Below are 27525 nucleotides of genomic sequence, written 5' to 3'. Positions count from 1 at the left end.
GCCAGTAGAGGGAGGCAGTGTTTCAGTAATCTTACTGTGTGGCTAAACTCCTTCATGTGGGAATGACATAACTATCTTATTGTTCTGAATAATATAAAAAGGTGAAAAAGGGCATCATCAATACAAAGAACAATATCTAAAAACCCTCATTATGACAAGAAACCAGCAGCATATTAACAACACTTGATAACACAGACAGACTGCACCACTATAAACACAAATTTTTTTAATTTCTCTCTTAAAGAGCTTCAAAGCACACATTCAGCTTAATAAAACAACTCATATTGCTGTACAAAGAGAGCATGCTGAGCACCCTTAATGTTTGATTTTAGATTACTTAAATCAGTGTTGAAATATGCTGAATCATTGCAGCAGAGAAAGACTTCCTAGCAAGTAAAAACAGGTTGAAAATGATACATCTCTTTGTACGTCAAAGAAATTACCTTTGAGTTCACATATAGAACCCAATCGCGTGCACACTCACACACACAAAATACACTTACAAACACTCACAACAGTAAGCAGCCACAGTAGATAGGTGCTTTGCAGTCTGCAGCAACAGTCTCGTTTGTGCCAGAATGTATTTTGATCTCAGTTGAACCAGGTGGTGTTGAGCTGCGTCTGTTTCTTTATGCTAGTGTCCAACTTGAGGACCTCTCTGACTGCCATGGTAGCATAGGTTGACGGAGGCAGGGAGAACTCCATCCGCAGAGCCCGATACTTCCCCTCTGTCGGAGGAAGGAGAGAAATACTGTATCAGAGTGTCAAACAACACCGGTCATTGCGTACTTGATCATATCATATATACCTCTAGTTGGCTATTTTACAGTCATACTACATTCATCAGGTAGGCAAAGCGACAGAGGTGGTACAGCCCAGCTACTACATCTGTATGTTTAGGGGTTTTTTTGGGCTTTATTTAACATACAAATAAAAATCTGTGAAACTCAGTGTATTTATACACTGAACAACATTATAAACGCAGCACTTTTTTGGGTGAAAATATCCTATACAGCACAAACAAGCTGTGATTTGACCATTTATTGTATTTTTAAAGACTTTTTGAGGATCCCGCTGCATCATCAGCAGTTAATTTAGTTTCTCCATGTCCCCTTCACTCTCTTAGTGCAAGGATATTCTGAGTAGTCTTCACAGCTCTATGTCTGTTGGATATATAAATAGGCAACTGTTGTACACCTTTTTAAAAAAGGTGATAACATGTCAGTGTTGCTGTATGGCCAAAAGTGTGCAAAAAGTCATGCAGAGTTAACGGCTGTGAAACGGGCTAAACTGCTGTCCCAGAAGGTGTCTAACAGGACAGCGAGGCATCGAGTGCCATTCGAAACGGCTCAAACGATCGCTTCTTGTCTCCTGAGATGCCTTCAAGCTGCCCCAGTTTTGAAGGCAGCATTGATGGTGACTTGATGCTGACTATTACCCATAAAGCAGTGGAGCTGCAGCTGGCGTAGCTTTCGAAAACTGGTCAAGATGGTGGACAAACAAGCCGAATTTGTACACAATTATGTGTTTTTAGTCGTTTTCTCAATTTTTGAAAAGCCAGCGAGAACTAAACACTGAACTATCATATTAGCCCGTGACTGTAACCAACCAAGTTTGTTCAGTATGATTTCTGAGGTGTCTGTTAGCCGTTTGGCTTTTCAATAGCTAGTTAGCTGATGCTAAGGCTAGCGTCTCTTCTGACAGCCAAAAGAGACGCTAGACGGCGTGCTGACATCACACGTTGCTGTAAGTGCTGCCCTAGAAGGCTGTTTTGAAACTAATATAAACAGAGCTGCCTTCACTTGAAAGTGATGCCTTCTGAGGCAGCTGTCTATTACGGTATCGAGGCAGCGAGGCAACTGCCTTCCGTTTTTTAACACAGCCAACATTTTGGTGAAATTCAGTTTAAATTAATCTGTTATGTATGGTAATGTTTTAACAACATAACAACTGTGTCTTTAATTATAATCCAGTATTGCTGCAATGCCAATATAGTTCAGTCCAAGTTCTCAGTCAGAGAAATAAGTCAGTTTGGTTTTTCTTTTGGTCCACAGATTAGCCCAGTAGTTTATTACCACTTTTAACACAGACCAAGTAATCCTAAAAGGAACTTACCTTTGTTGAAGACAGGAGCGGGTTTTTTCTCCAGTTTCTCAAAATCACTATGCACTAGGGAGATCCTGGGATCGTCATACTGAATCACCTCCCTGCATAAAACAGACAGAAATACCACAACACACCAGGTTAGAGATATTTAAAGGACTTGCAGTATTACAGAAAAAGAAATTAAACAAAGCATTCAAATAACTGCAGTACACAATAACAGCTTCAGTATTATAATAAGGTCTGTACACCATAAAAGGGATTCATACAACAGTGCTTTACCATGTTAAGATATAATATACTGGTATTTAAATTGCTGCTCACCAGCTGACATCACTGGGTCTGATGATGATGCGTCTGTAGGCTCCAGCCAGAGAATAATCCTTCACTTTGTGTCTCATGTTGTCGATGTCCAACCCATCTGCAGAGAGCAGTTCTCTGTAACCTTTACCCACTATGAGAGAGAGACATCATTACAAGTAATTAATGTTCAGAACTCAACTTTCAATGTTTTTCTCTGTTGTAGGCTTACTTTAATTTTGTTTCTCCTTTTTGATTTTGCGAAACCATTTACAAAAAAAAAAAAGTTAGATTATTACTTTCATTTATCATTTTATCAATCGTTTTGTTGTTTACACCTTTATTAGAGGGCGTGTGTATGTGTTAAGAGCAATGGGTGTTATTGTCACATTCATTAGTGTTAAAGCCACCCAATGTTAGTTTTCACAGCTATCTTTTCATGCAACATTCCACTTCTGACCGTGATGAGTTGGGTAGATGACATCAAACCCAGGAAGTGGCATTACAATGTCATGGATGGAGTGAGTCTCAGCCTCTTCTGCAGACAGGATGTGTGCTGTGGCTTAAAGAACAGAGCAGAGACAACATCAGTATATTAGCTTAGTCAGTACATGTACACATTTGTTTTACTTACACTTACACACACACACACACCTTATGGGTTGGAAAGTAGCTTTTTATTTGGTAGCAACAAACTGACTACTCTGACTATGATTTGGTTGCTTTTAACTTCTGGTGACAGGAATTGTAATATAATTTACATTTTTTAAATAACCCTTCCTTCAAACAATTTGGTGTTCTTTAAAAATGGTTAAATGTTTGACATTTTGGGAAATATTTTTTTTTCTTGCCAATAGTTAGATGAAATCTGATACCACTCCCATGATATACAAGAAATATGAAACTACCTGCCAGCCAACGGTTAGCTTACCTTTGTATAAAATCTGTAAACAAGGGGAACAGCTAGTTACCTCTGTCCAAAGGTAACAAAATCCACCTAGCAGCATCTCTAAAGCTCAGTAATCAACATGTTATCTTGTTTGTTTAATCCGTTCAAAAAGTATAAAAATGAAACATTTGAATGTTTTCTCAAAGTAAAAAAGCGAATACACATATTCCAAAAATACTAAGTATTAATTTAATATTTAACATTAGCTAGTTGAAAATGGTGAACTATTTACTTCCTCTGAGCACCAGGTCCCCCTCCACAGCCTTCAAGCCGAAGGCTTCGATTCTCCGGCTCACCATGGTGTTCCACACAACGCTTTGGTAGCTGTGGATGTACATCAGACGGTTGTTACGAGGAATCTGAAAAAAGAACAGACACTCATCAGAAAGAGCAGAAACCTGCATTGTTGGGTGTAAATAAATTGTCCCGTGAACATGATGCTTAACTAAATAGACAGCTCTTTTTAAAGTAGCATCCTGCTTTAAATTCATACAGTTAACACATACTTATAAGTGAAATCTGCCCAGTACAATAGTTATACTTTTGGTCACCCAGCAGTTTGTTTATAAGAGACCTTTGACTGGCTGCATTACTTCTTTTATTTCAGTACGTCTCACCCACATTTTCAACCTTATTAGCATCACAAATAAAAAAAAAAAAAAAAAATCTAACCAGTCCAAAAGCAGTGACGATATTCTTCTTGCCATACATAGACAGGCCTCTCAGCAGCTGCCCCTCCACACAGCGCTTGTTGGGCAGCTTTCTCAGGGCTGCCTCTGGGTCCTGAGTCTTTGCCCACTCCTCCCTGCAGCGGACCAGGAATTCTTTCTCTGCTGAAAAAAGCAGTTAAAATGGAGGAAAGTTTTAAATACTTTTTTTCTTTAATCTGTAAAGTGGTTAAAGAGTGTGAGAACAAAACAAATTTACCGCCAGGACGAGGCTTCAGAATTAAATCCACCACCTCATTCCAATCATTTTTCAAGATAGCCCTGCCCCAAAACAAAAGCAGGAAACAATACTTGAGTTTACCATCCTGTCACAACTTATGCCAACTCTTGCTTTATGCCATCATGTCACATTTTGTGTCAGGAACTCCATGTCATGACCTTACCTGCCAACTTGTTGTGTAGGCACAGCTGTGGTGCCAAAGCGCTGCATGCCATAGTAGTTGATGAAGCCTGTCTGCTTGAGGGATGTCATGGCCTGATGGACCTGTTCATCTGTTCCTGAGATATTCCTGATATACAAATATATCAGCAAATAAAGCAATAATGACTTGTACAGTCATATAACAGTAAGGTTAACACTGGTGACAAGACCAGGTATAGCATGCTTGAACAATAATTAAGACAGAAGAGGCTAAAAGCACAAAAAAGAGAAACATTAACAGGAATATTTAATTTTAAACAAAATCCATGGGACTGTGCCTGAGAGTTTATGCTAGTTGTTAATAAATTATGTATAAACATGCCAGTGGAAGTGAATTAACTGAACACCAGGAAGATGCTAAAAGACTCAAAGTGAGGTACCAGTTTAGTATTTATTGGTGAGTTATATCGTAGAGTTTGTTAACAAGTCCATTAGGACCTTTTGTGAATATAAATTATTATTCTGATAACTAGGATGTGGACAAACATGATCCTGCAATTCAAGCTAATATGCAGTTAAAATATATTCTAGCATAACAACAAATAAAGTGAGAGGACTGTCCATGATGACCTGCATTAGATATCAGCCATTATGACCAAATATCATTATTGGACTTTATATCATATAGTTGGTCCCTGGCCTAGGAGGATGCCGTCTGCATTAACACAAAACTTGTGGGACACACAGCAACTGGTTGGTTACAGGTAACCAGCATTCCACAATAAAGCTAGGATGAAACAGTATAATGTATAATAACAACAATTTGGTGAATTATCTACATAAATAACATCTGCTGACCTGATTACCACAGTGAAGTGGTTCCCCTGCAGCTCCCCCAGCTTAAGAGGGTGGTTTTTGTAGCAAAAGTTTCCCAGCTTGAGGTTCATGAGGCACTTGTTGAGGTGAGCCAATCTCTCTGCTGTGATCCTGAGAAGACAGGGGATAGGGTTTCTTTCATTAGCGGTCATGTGCAACAAGCTGATCCTCTGCGTAGTAACAGCAGAAACACCTACAGTACACTACCACCAACTTATAATCATCCACAGACTATTTGAAAATGAATGCACACTAACTAATGTAGTGATTTACATGATGATGTAGTGAAGCTTTACACACTTACTTGAGCACTGCAATCTCCTGCACAGTGATGGCTCTCTTGTCCTTGGTTCCCATATAGGAAAACATGTTGGGTCGAAGCCTAGAAAAACATTATTGTACATATGATGGTTGTGAACTTCAATCACATTTCACTGGGCAAATATACTGTCAATCTGTCTGTTTATTATTAAAAGATGGTCACTTTTATCAAAGTAAGTACTAAATTCAGACCTGAGGAACTTTGAAAGCACATTGATAGCGTCCATGGTGTCCTTGTTCTCCTTGTACAGGACAAAGTGGCAGAAACTGCCCCGGTTTTTGGGCCAGAAATGTTTCCTTGGAGCTTGTATGGACACAGAAAAAAGGATTGCACTGAAATTCAGAGTAACAATTGTTGAGCTAAATAATCCACACATTCAAAAAAACAAATCACTTCCAGCTATAGCTTAACAGATTTTGTACTTTTGTATGACACGGTTACCTGTTAAGAAAACCAACAAGCATTTCAGTGGGTTTTAACCACTTCCTCTGTGCTGTGTGGAGAATAGGTTCTTACCTGCAGTTGCTTTGACCTCTATCCACCAGAGAAGAGCAAAAGGAGGATAGAATAATGTTACTAAGAAATAGATGTTTAAGTACTGTGAGATGAGTTGTCAGGGGTGAGAACTCATGCATGGGCCTGTGAGTGGATTGTAGTTTGTAAATGGTTTATGCAACAAGGGTGCGGGTTTTGTCAAGGCACCACAATACTGAATCTGTCCGTATTGTCTTTTGAAGAGTTCATTCTGAACACACCAAGTTAAAATCTAGATCAGAGCATTCCACTAAATAATGTCAGTCCATAACCAAAAGTTAATATCTGAGCAGAACCATGCAGCTGTCTCGATCATGCACATGCATCATAAGATGAACGTAGACATAAAAAAGAACATGCAAATAATCAATCATTAAATTTCACTAATTCAGAGGTCATAAATGATGTCCAGTCAGTTTAGGACTGACATCGGTTTATATCTGTTGTCCACATACCTGCTAAAGCTGTCTTCCCAGCAGCATGGTAGGCCACAATGAATTTGCGTCCTTCCTTCTCTTCTGTTTTTGTCTCCAGACCAGGAAACTGAGTCTTGATGGCTTTGTGGACCAATGTCCGCTTCTCTTTTGTATCGTCTATCACCTACAGATTTTAAGAGAGGAGAAAGGACATTGCGGAAAAACTTCCAATGAGTTTTAAGTGATTCAATGCATGAAGGGATCCAGTAAGTGTGAACTCACCTCAATGGAGACATTGGTCTCTTTATTCTTGAACAGCTGCAGCTCCCCAAGCTGCTTTTTCTGCTCTTCAGTCAGCACATCAGATTCCTGTGGCTGCTGTTGAGCCTCTGGGACTTCCTGATATAGAAGAAAGACAAAACAAAAACATTAGACAGCATTATTTGACCTGATCCAGAGCTGCAAAAACCCTGGCTGTGATTTTAAGCAAGCGATAACATTATGTCAAAGGATGTGTACTGCAATGGTTGCTTTCCACAATGGTTTCACTTATCTGCTTTGCTAACAGGGTCTATATCCCAGTTAAAGCCATTTGTATCACAAAGTGTACATGTATAATGAATTTGAGACTTGCTAACAAGTTTAAACTGACTGGGTTAAATAAGAAATAATACCACATATTAAATGCTGACAGGTATTCTATTACAGTCAACTTATAGATCTAGGCATGTTAGTGAAATCTAAATAATAATAATGGGAAATAACCCAGGTGATTGAAATTCAGTCCAATATCTTACCTCAGCCTCTACAGGGATAGAGGAGTCATCTAAATGCACTATCTTGCCTTGTTTGTTGATTTCATGCACCACAAAATCAGAATATCTGAAGAAAAAACCCACAAGAAATCATCTGTTAAACAATGCAAACTGATCATTTTGAAACAAATTATTCAAACTATCTACTGACTCTGGAGGACGAACCTTTCCTTCAAGATTCCTGAGAAGCCCTCATGGTCACTGACATACTTCAGGATGCCCACATCCAACTCAGTGAGGCCGTGCTTCATCATATCAGCAAAGGTCTCACCCTCCTCCTCGCCATCACCTGCCTCGCCCTCGAGCTCTTCCTCCTCATCTTGGTGGGGAGGGCCTCCATTCTTAACATCCTTCTCAACTCTGAGTTTCTTTGATGGTGTGTCTTTCTCTTCATCCTCTGGACAGCCTCTCTTTTCTCCGACCTGGACAGGGACAGCCACGGACTCAGATTCAGCCATCAGAGCCAAGCTGTGACAAAAGGGACACGAAATCCATACTGTAATTCAAACAGTACAGTTAAAAAGGGACACACTAACAATTTTATACATGCTATTTAGTGTACTTGTCATGGAGAGTTCTCCTACTGTGAGAACAGTTGTGTATGTGTCTACTGTGGCTCTGAGGAGAGCTTTTTAAAGTCTAAGAAAATAATGCTGGTGCCTTTCCTTTTTGCCTTTAGTAGGTAGGAGACAGGAACTGAAGGGAGAGTGCACCAAGAGAGCTTTGTTGACATGTAGCTAAGGTCCCTTACTGCACTCTAACCAGGGACTAGGATGTTTACTTACTTGGACAGCCTAGAAACTAATGCCATCCAGATTAGAGCTAGTGTTGCCTACTTGTGCTTACCAAGTTTCAATCCCAAAATGGGTACCTGCTTCTTTACATTTTTGTTTTGCCAGGAATTAGTTCCATCTGCACATTAAAATAAGTAAACAACAATTTTTTTTAAACCTAAGTGTAAGCTTACCATCGTAATTACAATTTGTATGCATAATATATTTTCAATGTTTGACCTGGAGATATTTTACTGATGAATATTACTGTGTTGTTCTTGTCACCCAGACTCCTGCATGCTTGCCATCTTAACACCAATGACCACAATGAATGCTTGGTAATATGTAGCTGTGTAATTTGATGTCCTCTTTCCCATAACATCAAATAAACTAAACTAGGTACTAAAACCCACTGACTTCAGCTGCATCAATTCTGACCTTTCAGAGGTCTCCCAACTTTGTGGAGCATTTATCACTACTACAACCATTTAACACACCCCTGTGAAGTTAACATTTCCTAGGAATGTCACGTTGGTATGGTGCACTACGCATATTCAAATCTTGTTTTATACACCATCAGTAATAACATAACAACTGATCTATCGGTTTGAACGGTTTAATTTACGCAGTAATCTAAAACTGCTGTACTGAAGTAAATTCAAACTACAGATGTTTATATTGCATTTCATTGTTTGTGTGAGTAATGACAACAAACTGAACTGACATTAATGGCCTAGAAAACGATGCTAGTTACTTAGTTAACGTACTATTTGTGGCGCTGAAGTAGCAAAAAGCCGTGGTTGATCTGTGACACACTTCTTGTCTCCAAGCTGCCAAACACTTGCAGAAACTTCTTCACGGATCCAAGCTTGCCGCGGGCACTAAAACACATAATAAACATACTGCTGACCACTCAAAAGTTAGCAAAGCCGCTAGCTCATTCGCATTGTCATCTTTCTAATCTAGCTAACATCGCTGGCTAACATTGACGTTGCTAGCAGTGAAACGTCGGTGTAAATACAGCAAAAAACGTTGTTGTTTAACGGCAAAACTCTGCTTTAACTTACCTGCGTCTGGTGATATTCAGAAGAGTACAGATAGCGCTCAACGCCAGCTTTTCTCACACGTGTATATGTGTGTGTGTGGTTGGTTGGTTCCGGAAACAGATCCTACGCAAAGGCCTTCCCACTGGAAACGGTTGGTTGAGAACCTGTCAATCATGGAGTTAGCTTGACTAATATCTAAATCTTGGGGAAATGTAGCATAGACTGTTTATAAAAAGGGAAATAGACGCTAAAAACTAATCTAGCTTGCACACACCAGAGCTATATACATGGCTTGCATGCCTTAAGATGTATAAAGAGAAACCACATTGGAGCGTTGGAGTAGCCTTCACGCATGCGCTTTTCTTCTGTATTATAACCGAACTACGGAAGTTTCATTAATGTTGTGTCTATGGACACAAATATGAACAGTGTGGCGACTAGCTTCATCTGTTGTATACTTTTATTAAATTTTATCACCAGACCAGAAAAATGCCGGTAGGTTTCAGGTTGTGGGTGAAAATAGGTCTATATAAACGTGAAAAAAAGAAAAAACACGTTATCATATATCAATCACTCATCTATTCCCAGTAAAACGCGTTTTGATTTGATGGAAATGAGCCAAGACTATATTCTTACATCGCACATAATGAAGAAATGGCCTACAGTTCATATATGGTAGTGTATATTGAGAAAAATAAGCACATTTGTCGGCGCCGTGGCTTAGTTGGTTAAAGCGCCTGTCTAGTAAACAGGAGATCCTGGGTTCGAATCCCAGCGGTGCCTTTTCACTACGTCAAAGAACACCAAGTTTGGAGAGAGACTCCGCAATTCAGGTCTTGAGAAACAGATTTCACCTTCTAACTACAGATATGCAAGTCTGCTTGTCCTTGACTTTAACCTTCTTTGGATAACTATGACGTGGATGACTGAGAATCTCCACAAACTTCTAATTACAGAGTTTACAGATGAGTGACAAATTCAAGCAACAGTACGTGTCTTAAATATAGTCAGGCCACCACAATCCTCCAGTACACCTTCAGCTTCACCTTGCCGAAGCTGTGGAATTCTATTGAAGTGATTCTTCTACGAGATATACTCTCATTTATCTGAGCTTTCTTAAATCAGGAATTCTCTTTTGCAACGGTACAGCAGACAGAAACGAAAAAAAAACATAGCCAAACATAACATAAAGACATAATGACCTAAAGATCCATACATTTTTTTAGACAAGAGATTTAAAGGTTCAATGTGTAAGTATTAGTGGCATCTAGTGCTGAGGGTTGTAAATTGTAACCAGCGGCTCATGGTGCATTCACGCGCTCAGAACGTATAAATACCACACAGACATCTAGTTTACTCAACATGGACAGCAAACTAACTGTTTTAACCATATTACAAATAACATGTTTTCAAAATATGTATGCAATACGTGAAAAAGTACAACATTTTGTATACTTCTTTATGCCCCACGTACACTTTATTTCTCTTCTTGCAATAAAGATTTAAGGAGGAAAAAAATATTCCTGCTCTGACATCACATGAATGCACCATCAGTCACCGCTCATCCCTCCTTTTCGAAACGCACAGGAGAAGCTACGGTGGCCGACACACTGTGTTGGCTCTTACGCAAAATAATACGCGTGGGCCTCCATTTGTCCAAATTACTCTTATTACTTCAAATAAACCAGTCGACGACTACTACTGCTAACGTTACTTTTTCTTGTTCTTCTTGTTCTTGTTTTTCTATTTCGTACGCACGTATTCAATGTATTGACGAAATGCATTCTGTAAAGCAGTTTGACCGCTTGGGCTACTGTAGAAACATGGCACCGCAACATGGCAACTTCCATGTAAGGGGTCCAAATTACAGTTTCCTTGTAATTTTATATTTATTTATTTTGTCTTTTTGAGAATATCAAAGGGCTACAATCACGGCTACACCTTTATAGCTGACAGATGCAGCTAATTAGCATAAAATGACCTAGGTGTTTGTGCTTGAGGTAAAAATCCTTATCCAAAATGAGTTTAGGCCTACATTTTTTTCTTTGGCAGATACAGATAATACTGACTGTTATCTTTATCATTTTGCCAATATAACATCCTACCAGTTTGAGCAGACCCAGTCACATTTTACATAACTGATACTGATAAGTTTCAGTAAGATCTATACAAAAATGTATTTCCTGAAGCCATTTGCTGTCACTTTTGTACTTCATGACTAAAGTTCAGCTCTAAAATGTTCTTCTAAAACCTTGTTGCTTATGGCTCTGTGCACATAGACTCGCTAAAGCGGTATACTGTATCTCCCATATCCAGAAATGAAAAGAAGCAAGGATGGTAAGGCCTTAAAGTATTTTTTATATCTTTTCAAATACAGGAATAAAACACGTTAAGGGGACAAAGTCTACTGCATATACCTTATTTTATCTGACATATGAACTCTTTTTAAACATATAACGGGTTGGGGATTATAATTAATGCACCTCTTGTGACAATGTGTTCCTCAGCACTGTGGTAATCTTTTGTGATTTTAGACTTTACAAGTGAGCAATGTGTGGTCCAAACAAATATTATTAGCCATTATTTTATAGTCCAATTATCAGTTGTCTGTTGAGAGCTGTGTATATATATCATTGCACCAGGAACAGCGGGGCCTAAACTTATTATTTATGACATTAAGGTGCTATTCCTCATACTATACAGACCTTCTGTGCACCATAAAAGAAAAGATAAAATTGTAATGATGTCCAAAATCTAAGGAATAAGTCCAACTAGTCTGATGAAATAGCAAAAGCAGAGAGTGGGCTGTAGACAGCAATACAAAAAATACACAGCTAACACTATAAATAGTATAGAAGCAGCATCCCGGGCTTGCTACCAAGCTTTTGTACTGGTACAGTACTGCTGTGTAGAAGTGTAACATAGTTGAGGAGGAGTATATTATTTACTGCTAAACTATTGCACCACATTTTGTTTGTGTTTGCTGCCTTAAACTTGTTTCTTTAAACAAAATAGTACATTTTGTCAGTATACAGTAGTTTGTTTTTGTTTGTCACATAATATATCTATTGTGAGGTCTTAGTGTAACATATTTGAAAGCATTTTTGGAGCATTTTATTCCTATGAGAGGGTACGGTAGACAGTAGAAATATGAAAGGAAACAGAGAGATAACAAGATATATTTAGCATATATATACTCACCGGCCACTTTTTTAGGTGCACCTTGATAGTACTGGGTGGACCCTCTTTTGTCTTCAGAACTACCTTAATTGTTTGTGGCATACTTCACACAAGGTGTTGGAAACATTATATATATATATATGTGTGTGTGTGTGTGTGTGTGTATGACCTCTAAAAGCTTCCTTAATAAAAAAAAAAGGCGAGTAACCCTGAGAAATAAAAACTGTCTGGTAACACTTAGGCCTATACTACAAACATATACTGGCCTAGATACACATGTCCACTACCTGCGTTCAGAAAAACAGACCCACAAGAAAATATTATATATATAATATTTATATATATTCTGCCGTTAAACTTTACTTTTAGGTATAAATTGCTGTTAATTGGCTATTAATTGTGTGCAAAGTATCGCAGGTCCACGCACGGCTGCACGCGACTCAAGCTTCAAACGACAGAGGGAGCGCGTGTCATCTTTAGGTAGAGCTTAGTGTGTGTGTGTGTGTGTGAGAAAGAGAGAGAGAGAGAGCGAGCGAAACAGAGAATCCGGCTGCTGCCACAGCTCTTGCTGAGGGGAAGAGGAGGAAACATGAGCTCCAGGAAAGGTGCGTATCCCTCAGCCTCTAACTTAGCCATGCTACCGCTTATCTGGTAGTATTTAATATGAAGGTGGCGGAAGTTACGCGTGCAGCTAGATGGCTTACCGGTGCATGCTAAACGACGCTAAATGACTCGTGCCAGCCAGCTTTCGAGCCTGATGATATGTGTTTGTTTTCTCTCTCTCCGTCCCTCCTACTCCCCTTCCCCGGACTCGGTCGTCGGTCATGCCCGTGAATGAACATAACCTCACCCCGGCAGTGATGGCCATCCAGGCCAGAAAAAGGAGGCCGAAGGGGAAGAAAGACAGAGCGGGTCACAATCGGAGGTAAACGGGGCGGTGGCGGCTGATGACTGCACGACGTAGTGAGAGTGAGAGTGGACGTTAAGTGTGTGTTTTCCGTGGTTTGGTATGTTGGCAGAGGGTTCCTCTCTCCGTGTGACGCCGGTACTGCTGCCGGTGCGTCGGCGGTATAGACTGTGCTCACATATGGCAAAGGCGTGTATTTTCATCCCACAGACGTGCTATTGTGGAGTGCGAGAAGTTGCCATTTATGTTTGAGGAGTATCTGAACGACGAGGTCCCCACTGGCCACCACTTGACTCCTTAACTGCTGTTTCCAGCAACATTTGCATCCACAATGGCCTACATTTTTCAGCTTAATACGCTGTTTTGCATCTCTTAGGCTCCACTACTGATGGCCCTGTGATTGATTGTTGGACTGTGGACTACAAAAAAGAGGTTTGACAGATGTGACGGCTCATTTTATTGCACCCCCTGCAATAGTAGTGGCAGTAGGCTACCAGACAGACAGGAGTAACAGCATCGCCTAGTAGTCTATTTGAGAATCTCTCACATGGTGTTTTATTATGTAACTTATCTTGAATATGTCAGGGCATTGTTTTCTGGTAAGTGCCTCTGATTTTTGTTGGCAGTCTTGCAGGGAAGGGGTCCGGGTATGTTAGCGTGATTCCCCCCCCGGCGTGAGTGGTTGCAGCGGGCTGGCTTTTGAGCAGCGCAGTGGCTCTGTAAAGTGCATGCGAATTGGAGAGGAGAGAGTGAGGGGCTTAGTTCATGGCATGATACTATTGGAGCGACGTCACCGGCAAACGAAGAAGGCATCAATTAGGTGAAACCAACGGTGCGGCCACCTAAGGGGGCTGCTGGGTGCTGGCTGCTGGAATATGCTGGAATTCCCAAACACTTGCACGTTGAAATAAAACAAGGGTGCAAAAAAGAACATTCATAAAACTATTTAGTCTGTCTGTGGATTTTTTTTCTTCCAGAAGCTCCTATCTTGTAAATAACAAATGAATCCAGTGGTGGCCCTGAGACTTGTTGACATGTTACTGTGGATGTGGTCTTGCCTTTTGCCCATGCTGGGATATACACAGTAGGGGCTTAACTCTGAGGATTAAGCAGAGAGAGGAAATGAGAACATGAGATTCAAGATTATTTTAAAAGATATTCACATTGAAGTAGGGTTGCAACTAAGTGTTATTTGAAGTATGTATTAATCTGCTGGTTGGTTTCTCAATTAATAGATTAATCATTTGACCTATAAATATTCAGAAAGAAATTCAGTCCTAGGTGATGTCTTAAATAGCTTTTAATTAAAGTTTGATTGAATATCTTTATGGACTGAATTTAAACTGCACCATAGATACTGTAAATAAGATGGAGACAGTGACAATCAATAAAACATTAATTTACAATTACATAGCATTCTTAAGATAAGGTCCACATACTGGAACATTTCTGTAGCTTTCAGCCACCTCTCATGGCCTTTGAATGTTGCTCAGTTGTCATTGAGTCGGTTCAGTTATCAACAGTGCAATCTTCATCTGCTGATGAAGGCCCATGAAATGTGGCTGAAGGCTTTGTTTAATTTGTACCTTTTTCATATGTTTTCTATTGTTTACACAGCTTAATTCATGCATTTATTTAATTTGGTGACATCAGTGAAAGGCTGGCAAACTGTAGTTTACTGTCTTTAGGTATGCCCTTTATTTAATAATAATGATACATATTCGTAACCATTGTTTCTCAGTTTATGCAATATGTTGATGACTCTGCTCTCAATCAGAATAAAACATGTATGACAACATATAAATGATGAGGCTTGGCAACGCACAAATAAAGAATGATGTGATGAATGATGTGGCAGATGTCTTGACCTGGCGTCAAATTTTTAAAACATTTTTCAGTACAAGGTTATAGGCATTCGCCTTGTGGAGTCATGTGGGTGTTTTGGATTATTGTTGTTGTTATTATTAATGGAATTATTATCCAGTGGAATCCATATCCAACAGATTCATGTACAACAATTTCTGTCCTGCTGTCTCTGTCTCATGGTCTCTTTCTCTCACATAGAGACAAATACACTTGCTCATTCATCCATTCATCCACCCCTGTTTTGAGACGCTTATCCAGGTCAGGGTCACAGTGGCATCCGGGGAAGCAGACACACACCCACTCTCTGTCTCTCGCTCTCTTACACGCACTCTCACTTTCAAAGAGAGAGTTAATTCTTAAGGGTTGTGATCTGCTTTGATTACACAGCTGAGATGAGCTTTGTGTTCAGAAACCAAAAACAACATACACAAACACACAGAGCAATGGGTACTACTTGCGTGAAAAAAGGCTGTGTCAATGCATTGTCTTGACTTTGATCTCTTGTGATTGAGGCTAATTCAACCTCCCATGTTTGAACTCTTTAATTCAGACACACAATCAAAAACAACCCCCCCCCGTGAAGTTCCTGTCTTTTCTCGCCCCCACCACTGCGTGACATCTGACCTAAACTTGTTCAGTCTGGCCACCAAACACACATGCAAACAAGCACAAGGGGAGGAGAGATTTAAGTAAAGCTTAGAGGAGCAGATCACTATACCTTGTTGAAAACTTTAACACACAGGAGAGTTTGTGTGTGTAATGTTGGTGATTGTACAGTATCTCACAAAAGTGAGTACACCCCTCACATTTTTGTAAATATTTGATTGCATTTTTTCATGTGACAGCACTGAAGAAATAACACTATGCTACAATGTAAAGTAGTGAGTGTACAGCTTGTATAACAGTGCAAATTTGCTGTCCCCTCAAAATAACACGTCACTGGTACTGCTGGCAACAAAAGTGAGTACACCCCTAAGTGAAAATGTCAGCATCATAGAGTAAACCCACATATGTATTTTCAGTTATTCTACTCAAAGTCCAAGGCCCGAGATGAAGCTTGGCAGAGCCATGCTGGGACTTATGTGAGGTCACAGAAATGTGTACCAATAATAAAACTAAAGGTATAAGTTGTCCAGCCCTAACAGGTGCAACATAACTATATATTATTTATATTTTGGGAGTGGGGGGCATTTAGAGTGTCAATAGTAGAGACATGACAGGAAATAGAGAGGGCAGGGGGGATTACATGCAAAAAAGAGGACATTGCAATTTGTGGTCAGTCCCATAAACCGCTAGGCCACTGGGATAGATGCAACAAAACAATCACAGTCAGTACACTCCAAAATAGTCCCATCAGAGAGAAAACAAACATCCCATCAGGCAAAATATGTGTAAAACATCTGTTGGGGGTGTACCAACAGTGTGTAGGGCCTTCTAACTGCAATGCACTTTTTATAACAGCTTTTATTATCCACCTATACATGAGATGGATTCAGATGGAGTTGGATTCCTTATGAGCCAGACTGTGATCTGAGTCACTGCTTGTGCAAAAGAGATGTTTTTGCTTTGCAATTTCCAGAGATCAGTTATTGTTGGTCAGAAAGTGTACATCAGCTTCTTTTTGCTTTGATCTTCTGTTGATGAAGTTTGAATTCCTGCAGGTATTTAGGGCTTTTCATTGTTTGGGCTAGGTAGGTGTGCTTGCTGGGCCATAATGTGCATCACTTACTATACCTAGAGAATTAAGGTTAATTTTCTATTCTGTTTTTTAGCCATACAGTAGTTGGCAGGATCAGGAGGTGGAGTAGTAGGAGATGCTTTGATACCAAAATAATCCCTCTCAATCATCACTTATGACCCACTACAAGTGTGTGGCGCTGTCTGTATCTGCAGAGACCCTACCCTATCCCTGTATTTTCTCTTTCTTTTGCTGTGTTAGGAACTTTTCTGGATGTCAATCTTCAGGCAGCAAGCAGAGTGTGAGTTCAGGACTCGTTATAGTGAGCAGGTTACATCTCTGTCTCCGTCCCTCTCCTCTGCTCTCTGTCTGTGTCATGGATGTATAAAGAGCTGCAGGTTTGTGTGTTAGTTTGACCTAGGTATAAACACAAACAGGGTAAAACATTTTTTTTTTTTGCTTGAACGAAACTGCTGTGAAATAATCAGAAAATAACATTTTATTTCTCTGATTCACTGCTTTCTTCTCGCTAACACTGCTCGCTCTCTTCATTTACTCTTTAGCTTGCTTGACCACTGGTGCTCTCTCTCTTTGAATCGTGTGTTTGCAAACTGCAACCGACAAATTCTACTCATCGTGCCTTTAAGATCATCAGCACAAGCAGTGGATCAGTCACATGTTGGATTGCAACTACATGATATGTTGGCCTTGCAGATACAGGTCTGGTCTTGCCAGCATGTTTTACATCTGTTCAATGTGGTGACCAAATACCCTGTACCAGGCTGTGGCATTGCCAGCAAAATTCAAAGACACCTGTTGTGCTTGTACTGTGTTGGATTGATCTACCAAAATAACACAGTATTGACTCTGTGTGTGCAGGTATAGATGTGCAGGGTCTGGAGGTGGAGTAGTAGGAGATGCTTTGAACTTAGTTGTGGCCCAAAAGAAAAGTTCATACCACGTTCACTTTGATACACCATCTCTTTTCATTGTCTTGTTGTTCTTTGAAGTTTAAGCTTTCACCTGCATCTTATATCTTTATTTCATCAACAGATGTGGTGTTCTTTTAGTCTGACTTGCTGCTCTGGCTATTGGTATTGTACATTGTGTGTGTGTGTATTTTAGTGAGTCAATCTGTGGATGTAGGTGTAAGAGAGAGATACTGTATTACAGCAGTTGAAAGCATACTGGGATTGAGTGTACAGTAAACCTGTTGTTACTCACATGGTCTCATCTCAAGGCCTGTCGTCGTCGTCATCATCATCCTTTTTAAAGGGCTGAAAGTAAATTCTGATTATTTTCATTATCGATCAATCTGGCGATAATTTTCTCAGCTCAATTAAACATTTTCACATATAGAATGTCAGAAAAGGAAAAATGTCAATGCCAATTTCCTAAAGCCTAAGGTGACATCTTCAGCTTGCTTTTTCATTCCAAAACAACATTCCAAAACTCAAAGACTTTCATTTTACTATCACATAAGACAAAGAAAATTAGATAATCCTCACAATTGAGAGGTTGTTGCCAAGTAATGTTTGACATTTTTGCTTGAGATCAGCTTAATGATTAATCAGTTATCATAATAGGTAGCGATTCATTTGCTGCAGATCAACTGATAAATGAATCAACCTATCAATTTAACTCTACTTCCTATCAGTCTTACTCCTAGCCAGTCCTTTCAGGATTTCATGGGCCTTTTTAGCGATTGTTGTGGCCTAAAATGCCTGAATTTGCGGCAGCTTTTCTAAAAACTTGATGATGCAATGATTTGGGCTGATATGATGATATGGGATTTGTTAAATTTGTGTTTATAGTTGCAATCGCAACATCACAAAATCTTGGAGAGACTGCATAGTTAGTCTGCTCTGTGGTGGAGCTAGAACCATCCATCCATCCTTCAACAACTGCTTATCATGTGTACAGGGTCGCGGGGGCACTGGAGCCAATCTCACATCGGGCGAAAGGCAGGGTACACCCTGGACAGGTTGCCAGTCCATCGCAGGGCAGAGCTAGAACAATAAACTTAATAATAAGCTTATTGCCGAAATATAGGGATCCATATGTATGCTGACTGATAAGTAACAGTAAGTGCCAACAAAAACATGAGTGCCTTGCAAGTTGCTGCAGGACCAACAGAAAACAAAAACACTCTTTTCTCTGACTCAATCGGTTTAGTGACGGGTCATTGCTTTTACTTTTATTTTTTTCACTCTCGTCTGTTTTTATTGAGTTTGGGCAATCACTAAAAATAAATGGACAATCGTGCCCTTTATTGTGCATGTTGTTATAGAAACACTGGCTGTATAACTCTAGTAGACCAGTAGCAGTAATAACTGAGCGAGTCGTAGTCACCATGATTACAGGCACAACAGTGATGCAGTAGTTTGGAGGCATGGCAGAGTTGGCACCTATGTAATAACTGCAAGTTTTACTCTAATTTGGCCTTTACAATGGAGGCTAATGGTACAAATATTTAAGGGTGTTACTGCAGCTTTTGACTAGCAGCCATTTCATTGATCTTTGACCTGTCGTAGGTTACCCGTCATTGCAAATACATTCTCTGGTATAAGTTTACCCGACAGTTTCCTTAAACATCAAATGTTTGCCTTGTTGAATACAGATTGTAAATGTGCTTTTCATATTAGACGATGACTGCTCATACCAAGTTTCAGTGGCTGAGGATTTGAATCGCCTCTTAGATTAAATTAATCTGAATTAACATACCAAAACATGCTGGGTTTATGGGTGTGAAAGGGTTGTAAAGAGACACCAGTATAATATAATTCATTGGTCATAACTTTGCCAGACAGAGCTAGTGAGTCTAAATGCTAATATTCTTCCTGGGTTGCATATCTGTCAGCTTGCAGAGCCTGTTGGACCTTCCTGCATGAAATGAACAGCCTCAAACCTGACTAATGTTCCCACACATTGCACTGTAAACTGTATTGATTTTTGTCTGAGGTTATGCCCAGCCCGTACATAGTCTTCAACAGAAGATGAGAACAGGCAGGTGGCTGGAACGCTGCGCAGAGACAAGACAGGGTCTGTTCACTGGAATCGGGCAGAAAGCTGAAGCTGGCGTCTATAAAGATTGACTTATTGACTATTACAATAAATGAACACATGTGCACTTAGAGTGTATAACTTCCCAGGTCCCTTCTGTTCATAGATTTTAAAAACAATTTTATGAATTTATTAGGTACAAATAGTGGAGAGAGATGACAGGAAATGAGTGAGAGAGAGAGAAAGAGAGAGACAGAGAGAGAGAGATATGCAACAAAGGTCTGTGGCTCATGGTCAGCGTCTTAAGATAAAAGGGCGCACCTGATTCTCCATTCTTCAAGTCAGTCTACAATTTGTTTAAAGATTCAGTTTTCTGCATTCTAATAATAACCTAATTAAACAGCTTTACACCAGCATTTGTTATAATTACATTATGAACAAAAACTAGCATGTCGCCAACTTTGCTAACACTGCCAAACATCAAGCAAGTGCGCAACACAAAACATAGCAATATTACAACTCTGCACACAGAAAGAATACCAACTCAGCCTCTGCTAACATTATGTCCATAGAGGCTGCTGAGCCCGGTTTATGTTGCCTGCTTGCCTGGCTGCGGCGCCACTCTCCACCTGCAGCAGCATAATGTTGACAACTGACAGCAACTGATACAAGAGCACTTACAGTAATGTTACTAATGTCCGAGTGTGTTATTTAGTAAGTTTGCTAACATAAACTTGAGATTTATATTTATCAGCTCTTTGCAGCCTCTGCCAGGATATCCATATAGAAAATGCCAAGCTAACTTCTTCCAAAGAACTTACATTGTACATTATATACTTTTTGCTTCTTCTTATAGCTTGCTTGCATAAGACTTGTGTTTGTGCGGTAAATGATAAATGTCCGGCCTGGAATTCCACTGTTATATAGTGCAATGGCTAGCACCTGGAGTGGCCATGACAGAGACTCCATTCATCCAATTACAAGTCAGTGTACCATCAGAATGATTTTAAAGCTGTTTTTTAAAAAATAAAAAATACTACATGATGTTGCAAGTTAAAGTTACTTTGGTAAATGAAACACATATTGCTAGTGTGTGAGACATTAGAACTACAGTTCAAAATGCATATCTTTCTTTTAAATATGAAGCTATATCCAGGAGTTGGTTAGCTTAACTTAGCATAAAAGACTGGAAACAGGGGGAAACACTAGCCTAGCTCTATCCAAAAGTAACAAAATCCACCTACTAGGAGTATCTCTGGATCACTTTGGGCCCACAACTATAATCTTTCTTTATGCTAAACTAAGCTAAGCTAAGATACCCGTCTGTTGGATCCAGCTTTATATTTAACTTACAGGCCTGAGAGTGGCAGTGATCTTTTCATCTAACTCCTGGTAAGAAAGCGAATGAAAGTAAACGTTGAAGTGTTGCTTCAAGACAGTTTTGGGCATTGATTGCCAAATATGTATTTTGGTCATGTGTAAAATCAGTCTGCGGTTGTGGAAAATGATCTTTTATAGATCAGCAAGTGGAAATCAAAAGGTTCTCTGTTAATTAATTGAATTTATTCCCTTGGGAGCTGGGGAGTCTTCTGTAGCTATGGATGAACACCAGTGGCCTTGTGTCTTAGAGTTGGCCAGATGTCTTAAGGAGTAGGCCATGGTTAGTGGATGACATGTATGTGATGTATTGTGTAAACGTGCGGAAGAGCTCACAGATTCGATTTTTGGCAAGCAGATTTGTACTGCTCAGCCAATAGTGCTTCCAATACTGCAGCCTGGCTGGATGGAGCTGAGGGTGAGTGCTGAGAGAAGAGCATGTGTGCTGCATGTAGAGAGAGAGAGAGAGGGAGACGATAAGGGGGAGTGGGAAACAGTGAGAGGCATGCTGAAAGCTGGAAAGGTGGAGCTAAAGATAAACAGAGAGAATAAGAGGGAGGAGGACGGAGAGGGTGAAAAGGAGAATTTGCATTTGTCTGGCCAACCAAAAGCAACAGGAAAGCAGAGTGGAGACAAGTGAGTAAGAAAGTGGATAGAGGGAGAGGATGCCACAGGGCAGCTTAAGGCAGGAAATGAGGGTTGGACACATGGGGAAAGCACATACAGTAGGGTGCTGAATGACAAGCAGCTGAATGTAGAAGCAGAGTGGAGAGCTCAAAATGCCAATTTACATACTAATATGACCCATACAGCTACAGGTCTATTTTCAGGTTTGTGTATTAATTTATCCAGAGTCTCAGAGTTTCAACCTTTGAAATGTGTCATTACAAGCGTCAGGAATTGGTTGACTTAACCCGGAAGCAGACTAGAGACGGCCTATTTATTAAAAAACAATAACTCAAGAATGGTCAGAACAGGGGCAGGGGTAATCCTTTGTGTGGCTGGTCGGCATGGCAAGCAGGCAGTGGCGTGGAGAAACGGTTTAGACCGTGTGAGACGCTCAGCTCAGGCAGAGTTCTTCCAGGCAGGGAGGGGAAATAGAGGTAGAAGCGAGAGGGAAAGAAAGACAGAGTGACAGGAAGACCAAAACACACCAGCCAGCCACATACACTCAAAAATGGAAAAACAACAAAGTCATACCCATACTGATAGTTCCAGCCACGTCATGGCTGGAGTGTTGTGACAACAATTGCAAGACTACAATTTATACAGTTTCCCTTTAGCAATACAAGGCAGGGACAAGAGAAAGAGTCATGTTTGTGTTTTTTTAATTTCATTGTTAAGGCCATTTAGGAGTCTTCCACAGCCACCATCTGCCATGTCACGAATGTGAAGTGAAACTCATCTTGTGTCAGCCTGCAGCACTTGAAGTGACAGTTGAGCAGAATTAATCACCTGTTACATATTAATTTCAAAAACTGTTTAAATGCCAGTATTGGTTGTCCCTGTTTTCACATTACCATATATGTGCATTTCTTTAAACCTGCATGAACTGATTTGACCACCAAACACATTGCCCAATACTTACCTTGTAAAGTTGACATGGTAAACCGTTACACATCTAGCAGATATGGAGCAACATTATCTTTTATTTGGTTTCGTGTTTCTGGCCACCTGATGAATGTAATCCAATATTTACTCCTCTGGGGCTGATGTGGTGACAGCAGCGAGCCTGAACCAAAACACTTGCAGGATGTAAAACCAAAACAAATTGCTAAAAGATGCTAAAATACTCTGCAGGTGATAATTCTCTGTGGATTCTGCAGGTGATAATTCTCTGTGGATTCTTCACTACAATTGAATGTAGAGTATACATAATTTATCCATCCATCCATCCATCGTCAACCGCTTATCCTGCGTACAGGGTTGTGGGGGGCTGGAGCCAATCCCAGCTTACATTGGGCGAAAGGCGGGGTACACACTGGACAGGTCACCAGTCCATCGCAGGGCCACACATAGACAGACAACCACTCACACTCACATTCACGCCTCAAGAGAATTTGCCTGCATGTCTTTGGATAGTGGGAAGAAGCCGGAGCACCCGGAGAGAACACACGCGAACACGGGGAAACTCCGTACAGAAAGGCCGAGGCAAACAGGGTTTAGTATACATAATCATTTAATCTATTAATATAAAATATTGATTAGTGCAACTTTAATCAGAAGAAAAGCTGGTTAATGCAGTGTCATAAATAATGCATTTTGATGATGTGTACATTCTTAACCTCTAGTCTAACTGCACATAGAAGAATATGTTTTCAGTTGGTCCAAACTGGGGAATTTTTTTCCCCGATTCAAATTCTTTTTGATCCTACCGTCTTATAATAAATATCCCAAACTGGAATAGAACTGAGGTTTATGGACATAGACTCATACTGTCAGAGACATTGGCTATGCCACTCACAGATCCTTCATTGTTATATACCGAATTGTAATACGATATTAGCTGCTTACTTTGTGGTGTCTGAGTGGGAATGATTTCCTCCCTGGTGGCCACAGTGCCAGTATTATTGCTGGCTGACTGGCTAATTGATTATACTGTAGAAGTAGGCCACTCCAGTAGGTGTTAAAGTCAGAACTCCCGAAGAGAAGCTCCCAATTTAAACAAACCTTTTCAGCAACCATTAGGTAGTCATGTGTGCTGGTGAGTGAGCCACCAGGTTTAACAAGGCTAAAGTTGAGTGGTTGTACTTTTTTAGCTATGACAGCCAGACAACACTTATTAAGCATGCCAGCACTGTAATCTGTTGTCATTAAATGAACTCTTCCTTAAAGCTAATCATCTACTGGCTTGTTTTAGTGACTTGCAGGGTGGATTTTTTTGCTCTCCTTTTCAAAGTAGATGTTTGTCTGACTAAGGGAGTTTGTGCTTGTTAAGGATTTTCCTGCTGCTTTCCCAGGAAGTTAGCCAGGAAAGGTCAAGATCGGAGCAAATCTACCGAGTCGATCAGACTGAATGAGGAGACAGAACAAGGGTGAATTAAAAGGAGGGATTCCCATGTTCAGTGTGTGTGTGTGTGTGTGGTCCAAATAGGATTTGTTCAACGAGAGACAAAAAGCAAGGATTTTCTTCTGAAGTGTGGTCCAGTTCTGCAGTTGCAGGCCAGTGGGTCATGGAAAGAGGAAAGGAAGACATTAATAGGGCATGTAATTCTGTGAGGGCAGGAGCTTTTCACAGTGGGGGAGGCTGAACACCACACATTCACCCTCCACTGACACCTTCTGGCCAATTGGGAAAGGCACTGTGCTCATGATGTGATGTTGAGTGTAAACATGCTTTAAAAGTGGCACCTCTCAAGACTCCTCTCATCTATTAAATCCATTATAATAATCCTATTTTCTGCTAATAAATGCACAATATGTTTTTACTGAGAGCGAATTCTTTGACATTTTCAACTTTATTTCCTCTTTTCTTAAAGTGCTGCCTTTTGGGTGTTTCCCCTCCTGAAAGTGTTCTGCAGTTTTATTGAAATGCAACGCCAACGTACTTGCTTTCAAACTCTTGCTTTTAACTGCCCCCAAAGCACTTTAATGCTTTGATTAATTATGTATCAATGAAAGTTTCTGAGCTCTTATTAACAGTTAACTGTACTTAATTGACATAATTCTACTTGTGGGTTATTTTAACATACATGTTGAGGTTGCAGCACACAATAGGGCTTTTAATCATTCATTTATCTTTTATTTCAGAGTAAATCTACTTCTTTCTGATATTGCTTGATAGTGATTATTAAATAATTTTTCTCCTCCAAAAACATACAGAGAAGGTGGAAAGAATTTCTAGGGTCTGCAGATCTTTCTTTCAGTTTGCATAAGGCCACTACAATCTCCATATATTAATTAGATAGTGCAGTTTGTATGTACTCACTGGCTGCTGCTAATTTTTTGTTGCAAGTACACAATTATAATTGAAGCAAGTTAGATGAGCATATTAACATATTTTATCAACCTCACCTCGCTCTCATCCTGAATTTGGCACATGTACAGAGGAAATTTTATTGAGTAGATCAAACTCATAGTGTACAAGTAAGCAGGACAAAAATGTGATTTTGACAAATTGGGATTCCCTAGTGGAAATTACACCTGTGTATAGTACTGTCTCTAATCATTTTGCCTATTCTTATCTGGAAACACCTTGTGCATTGGAACAAAGCGTAATGATCACTTAATGTCCATTTTTAGAAATAATCCAGCTCATTCTATTTTTAGTGCTTGGATAATAGCTTTTGCACAAAGTACACTACCATCACTGATTCAAAGTAATTGCCCCCTTTAAAAATAGTAAAAGTTAAACACAAACCCAAAGCCCTACGGAAAATGTATATACTGTAAATCTGAAATGTAGCAATGTACAATCCAGAGTCAAATTCCTTGTATGTGTATACATACCTGGCAATAAAGCTGATTCTGATTCTGATACAGTTTCAGTTAAAAGAAGCCTCTGATGATGAGATATCAAGACGCTGCTCATGTGTGGAATGTGGTTTAAGGATCCAAATGCAAGACATTTACACATTTCCACCATGCAGACACAGGTACAGCAGGGCAGAATCAATACTCATTCCTGTGGTATCGGATTGCTTGTGTCGGCTGTAGTCATCGCTTCTGCAATCTATCCACAAGGTAATTGTTTGTCTCAGTATCTCTACAGCACACTAACCCAGATCTCTGGAGAGTGTGCATATACTCTTTGTGAACATGTGTGTCCTTCACAGTCCATGTGTTAGCTCCATTCTATCAAGGCTGCTGCTGCCATTGTAAACATTGATTAATTGGCTACGCTGAGCAGTCTGGTGTCCTCGTTCTCAAAAGACTGGATGGAAATTCTTGTTCATGTAGTCAAGAATAAAAAGGGGGATGAACTTCCAGTTGGTCAAATAAACCAAACCAAACCATCAGTAATGCATACGAAATGTATTGTATGATAAAATCCTCAATTTTATAACACCTTGGTTTGATAGGACTTGGAATGATGCATTTTGTGGATAGATTTAGATACAATGGGTTTTTTTTCTGATAGCCTTGTACATGATGTGCATATAATTTCTCTCCTTCATCAAGATTTGCATGTTAGCCACCACTTTTTGAGCTTCAGATTTTCCATTGTAAATTGACGATTGATGACAGGAATACCAATACCATTTTCACATATCTAATGTTAAATTTAAGTTTATTTGTATCTGTCCTCAATAATTCTGGTTTAATACAACAACTTATAGAAAGTTGTTTAATGTTGTATTGGAATTCTGTAGCAAGTTCTTCCAGATGTGAGGCATATTTTTCCAGTCTGCATTTGTCTTTTGGCTGCCTTTTTGGTGTGGCTGCTGTTTAACCTCATTTAGCTTAAATATTGAGGCTGTAATCTCACCTTTAGTCTTATGGAGATATTGAACTACCAGTCTCAGGCTATTTCAGTCATATTACAGCAGTACCTCTGCAAAGTGAATTATCAGATTCATTGTGTTGACATAACGCTCACTGGTGAATGCAGGCCAACCTGTTCTCTCTAATACTTCAGGGCTCTAATCACAATACTCACAGGGCTCTCATTGTTGTACACCCCTGCAGCTTGTGGCCTAGAGTATTTTCTCTGCTCACCATGCTTTATGATAATATGAAAAAAAGTCATCTTGTTATTTTTCTGTCATCATTGTTTGGCCTCCCTAAGTGCTGCTTTTTACTTTTCCCTGATGCCCTGTATCACACCATGACTGCCTTGTATCAAGTAAACAGTGCCTTGTGTGCAGGTTTGAGTCTCAGGAGTGTAATTCTTATTTTGTCCAATAGAGGGTAGCTATGTCCCAGTCTTTCATCTTCTGGTGAAAGGATTCTTTGTAGGTGCTTCTCTCCCCCCTCCTGTTTTAGCTTTGACCTCATGGTTACCTATTGAAATCAATAGTTTTCAGATTCTGTGTGCCTTCCATGCGAGTCAGTCTAGTGCACACAAATATCCCTTTTCACTTTTGAGTTCTTTTATTTCTTCTTTTTTAAATTTTCATTAATGTAAAAATAAATATTTGGAGAAGGGCCCCCTGATTTGGTGCCTGGTGGTCAGACAGGCCTCTCCAGAAGGTCAAAGGTACCAGATACCATTTAGATACCATACTATTAGCAACATTATTTGTAAGCTACTCAGTTATTGTGTAAAACTTAAAGAGAAAAATTTTATGTGCTGATTTTGTACACTAGTTAGAAAATGAAATGATTGCTCTGAAATAAAAGACCTGAAAG

General features: G+C 39.8%; 2 protein-coding genes and 1 non-coding gene across 6 annotated transcripts in view; 2 read left to right on the top strand and 1 right to left on the bottom strand.

Annotated features, from left to right (window-relative positions):
• Nucleotides 1–209: 209 nt before the first annotated feature.
• On the bottom strand, nucleotides 210–9402 carry pus7 (pseudouridine synthase 7). 4 transcript variants are annotated; one of them, XM_038705950.1, is made up of 17 exons: nucleotides 9245–9402; nucleotides 8945–9058; nucleotides 7570–7872; nucleotides 7387–7471; nucleotides 6872–6988; nucleotides 6629–6773; nucleotides 5831–5942; nucleotides 5622–5699; nucleotides 5300–5428; nucleotides 4464–4589; nucleotides 4280–4341; nucleotides 4025–4182; nucleotides 3585–3711; nucleotides 2864–2965; nucleotides 2428–2557; nucleotides 2116–2207; nucleotides 210–728 (listed from the first exon to the last, which is right to left on the bottom strand). In XM_038705950.1, the coding sequence occupies exons 3-17, from the start codon at nucleotides 7860–7862 to the stop codon at nucleotides 592–594; spliced, it is 1893 nt and encodes a 630-aa protein (XP_038561878.1). In that variant the 5' UTR covers nucleotides 7863–7872; nucleotides 8945–9058; nucleotides 9245–9402; the 3' UTR covers nucleotides 210–591. The 4 variants fall into 4 exon arrangements, with proteins under 4 accessions (XP_038561878.1, XP_038561877.1, XP_038561875.1 ...); XM_038705947.1 differs by having other exon boundaries at nucleotides 592–728; nucleotides 4025–4185; XM_038705948.1 differs by lacking the exon at nucleotides 8945–9058 and having other exon boundaries at nucleotides 592–728; nucleotides 4025–4185; nucleotides 9245–9397.
• A 530-nt stretch (nucleotides 9403–9932) lies between these two features.
• trnat-agu lies at nucleotides 9933–10006 on the top strand. The gene has a single exon. It is a non-coding gene; the product is annotated as a tRNA-Thr (tRNA).
• A 2872-nt stretch (nucleotides 10007–12878) lies between these two features.
• srpk2 (SRSF protein kinase 2) overlaps nucleotides 12879–27525 on the top strand; it is a gene marked incomplete in the record, with an annotated part of 75949 nt that continues 61302 nt past the window's right edge. Inside the window, 2 exon segments of the mRNA XM_038705944.1 lie at nucleotides 12879–13008; nucleotides 13262–13328. Coding sequence (XP_038561872.1) covers nucleotides 12993–13008; nucleotides 13262–13328 — 83 coding nt within the window.

Source organism: Micropterus salmoides, unplaced genomic scaffold, assembly GCF_014851395.1.
Source record: "Micropterus salmoides isolate LMB-PRFRI ecotype aquatic unplaced genomic scaffold, ASM1485139v1 Ms_hic_scaffold_8, whole genome shotgun sequence".
Classification (NCBI taxonomy): domain Eukaryota; kingdom Metazoa; phylum Chordata; class Actinopteri; order Centrarchiformes; family Centrarchidae; genus Micropterus; species Micropterus salmoides.
Note: the sequence above shows the minus strand (reverse complement) of the source record. Positions and strands in the feature narration are given on the sequence as shown.

Excerpts from the sequence above, each read along its gene's own strand:
- pus7 (XM_038705947.1), bottom strand. The coding sequence starts at position 7,862 with ATGGCTGAATCTGAGTCCGTGGCTGTCCCTGTCCAGGTCGGAGAAAAG. Across the intron at positions 5,943-6,628 it reads TGGGAAGACAGCTTTAGCAG|CTCCAAGGAAACATTTCTGG; the intron begins GTATGTGGACAA and ends TGTCCATACAAG. Across the intron at positions 2,966-3,584 it reads GGACCTGGTGCTCAGAGGAA|CCACAGCACACATCCTGTCT; the intron begins GTAAATAGTTCA and ends CTGTTCTTTAAG.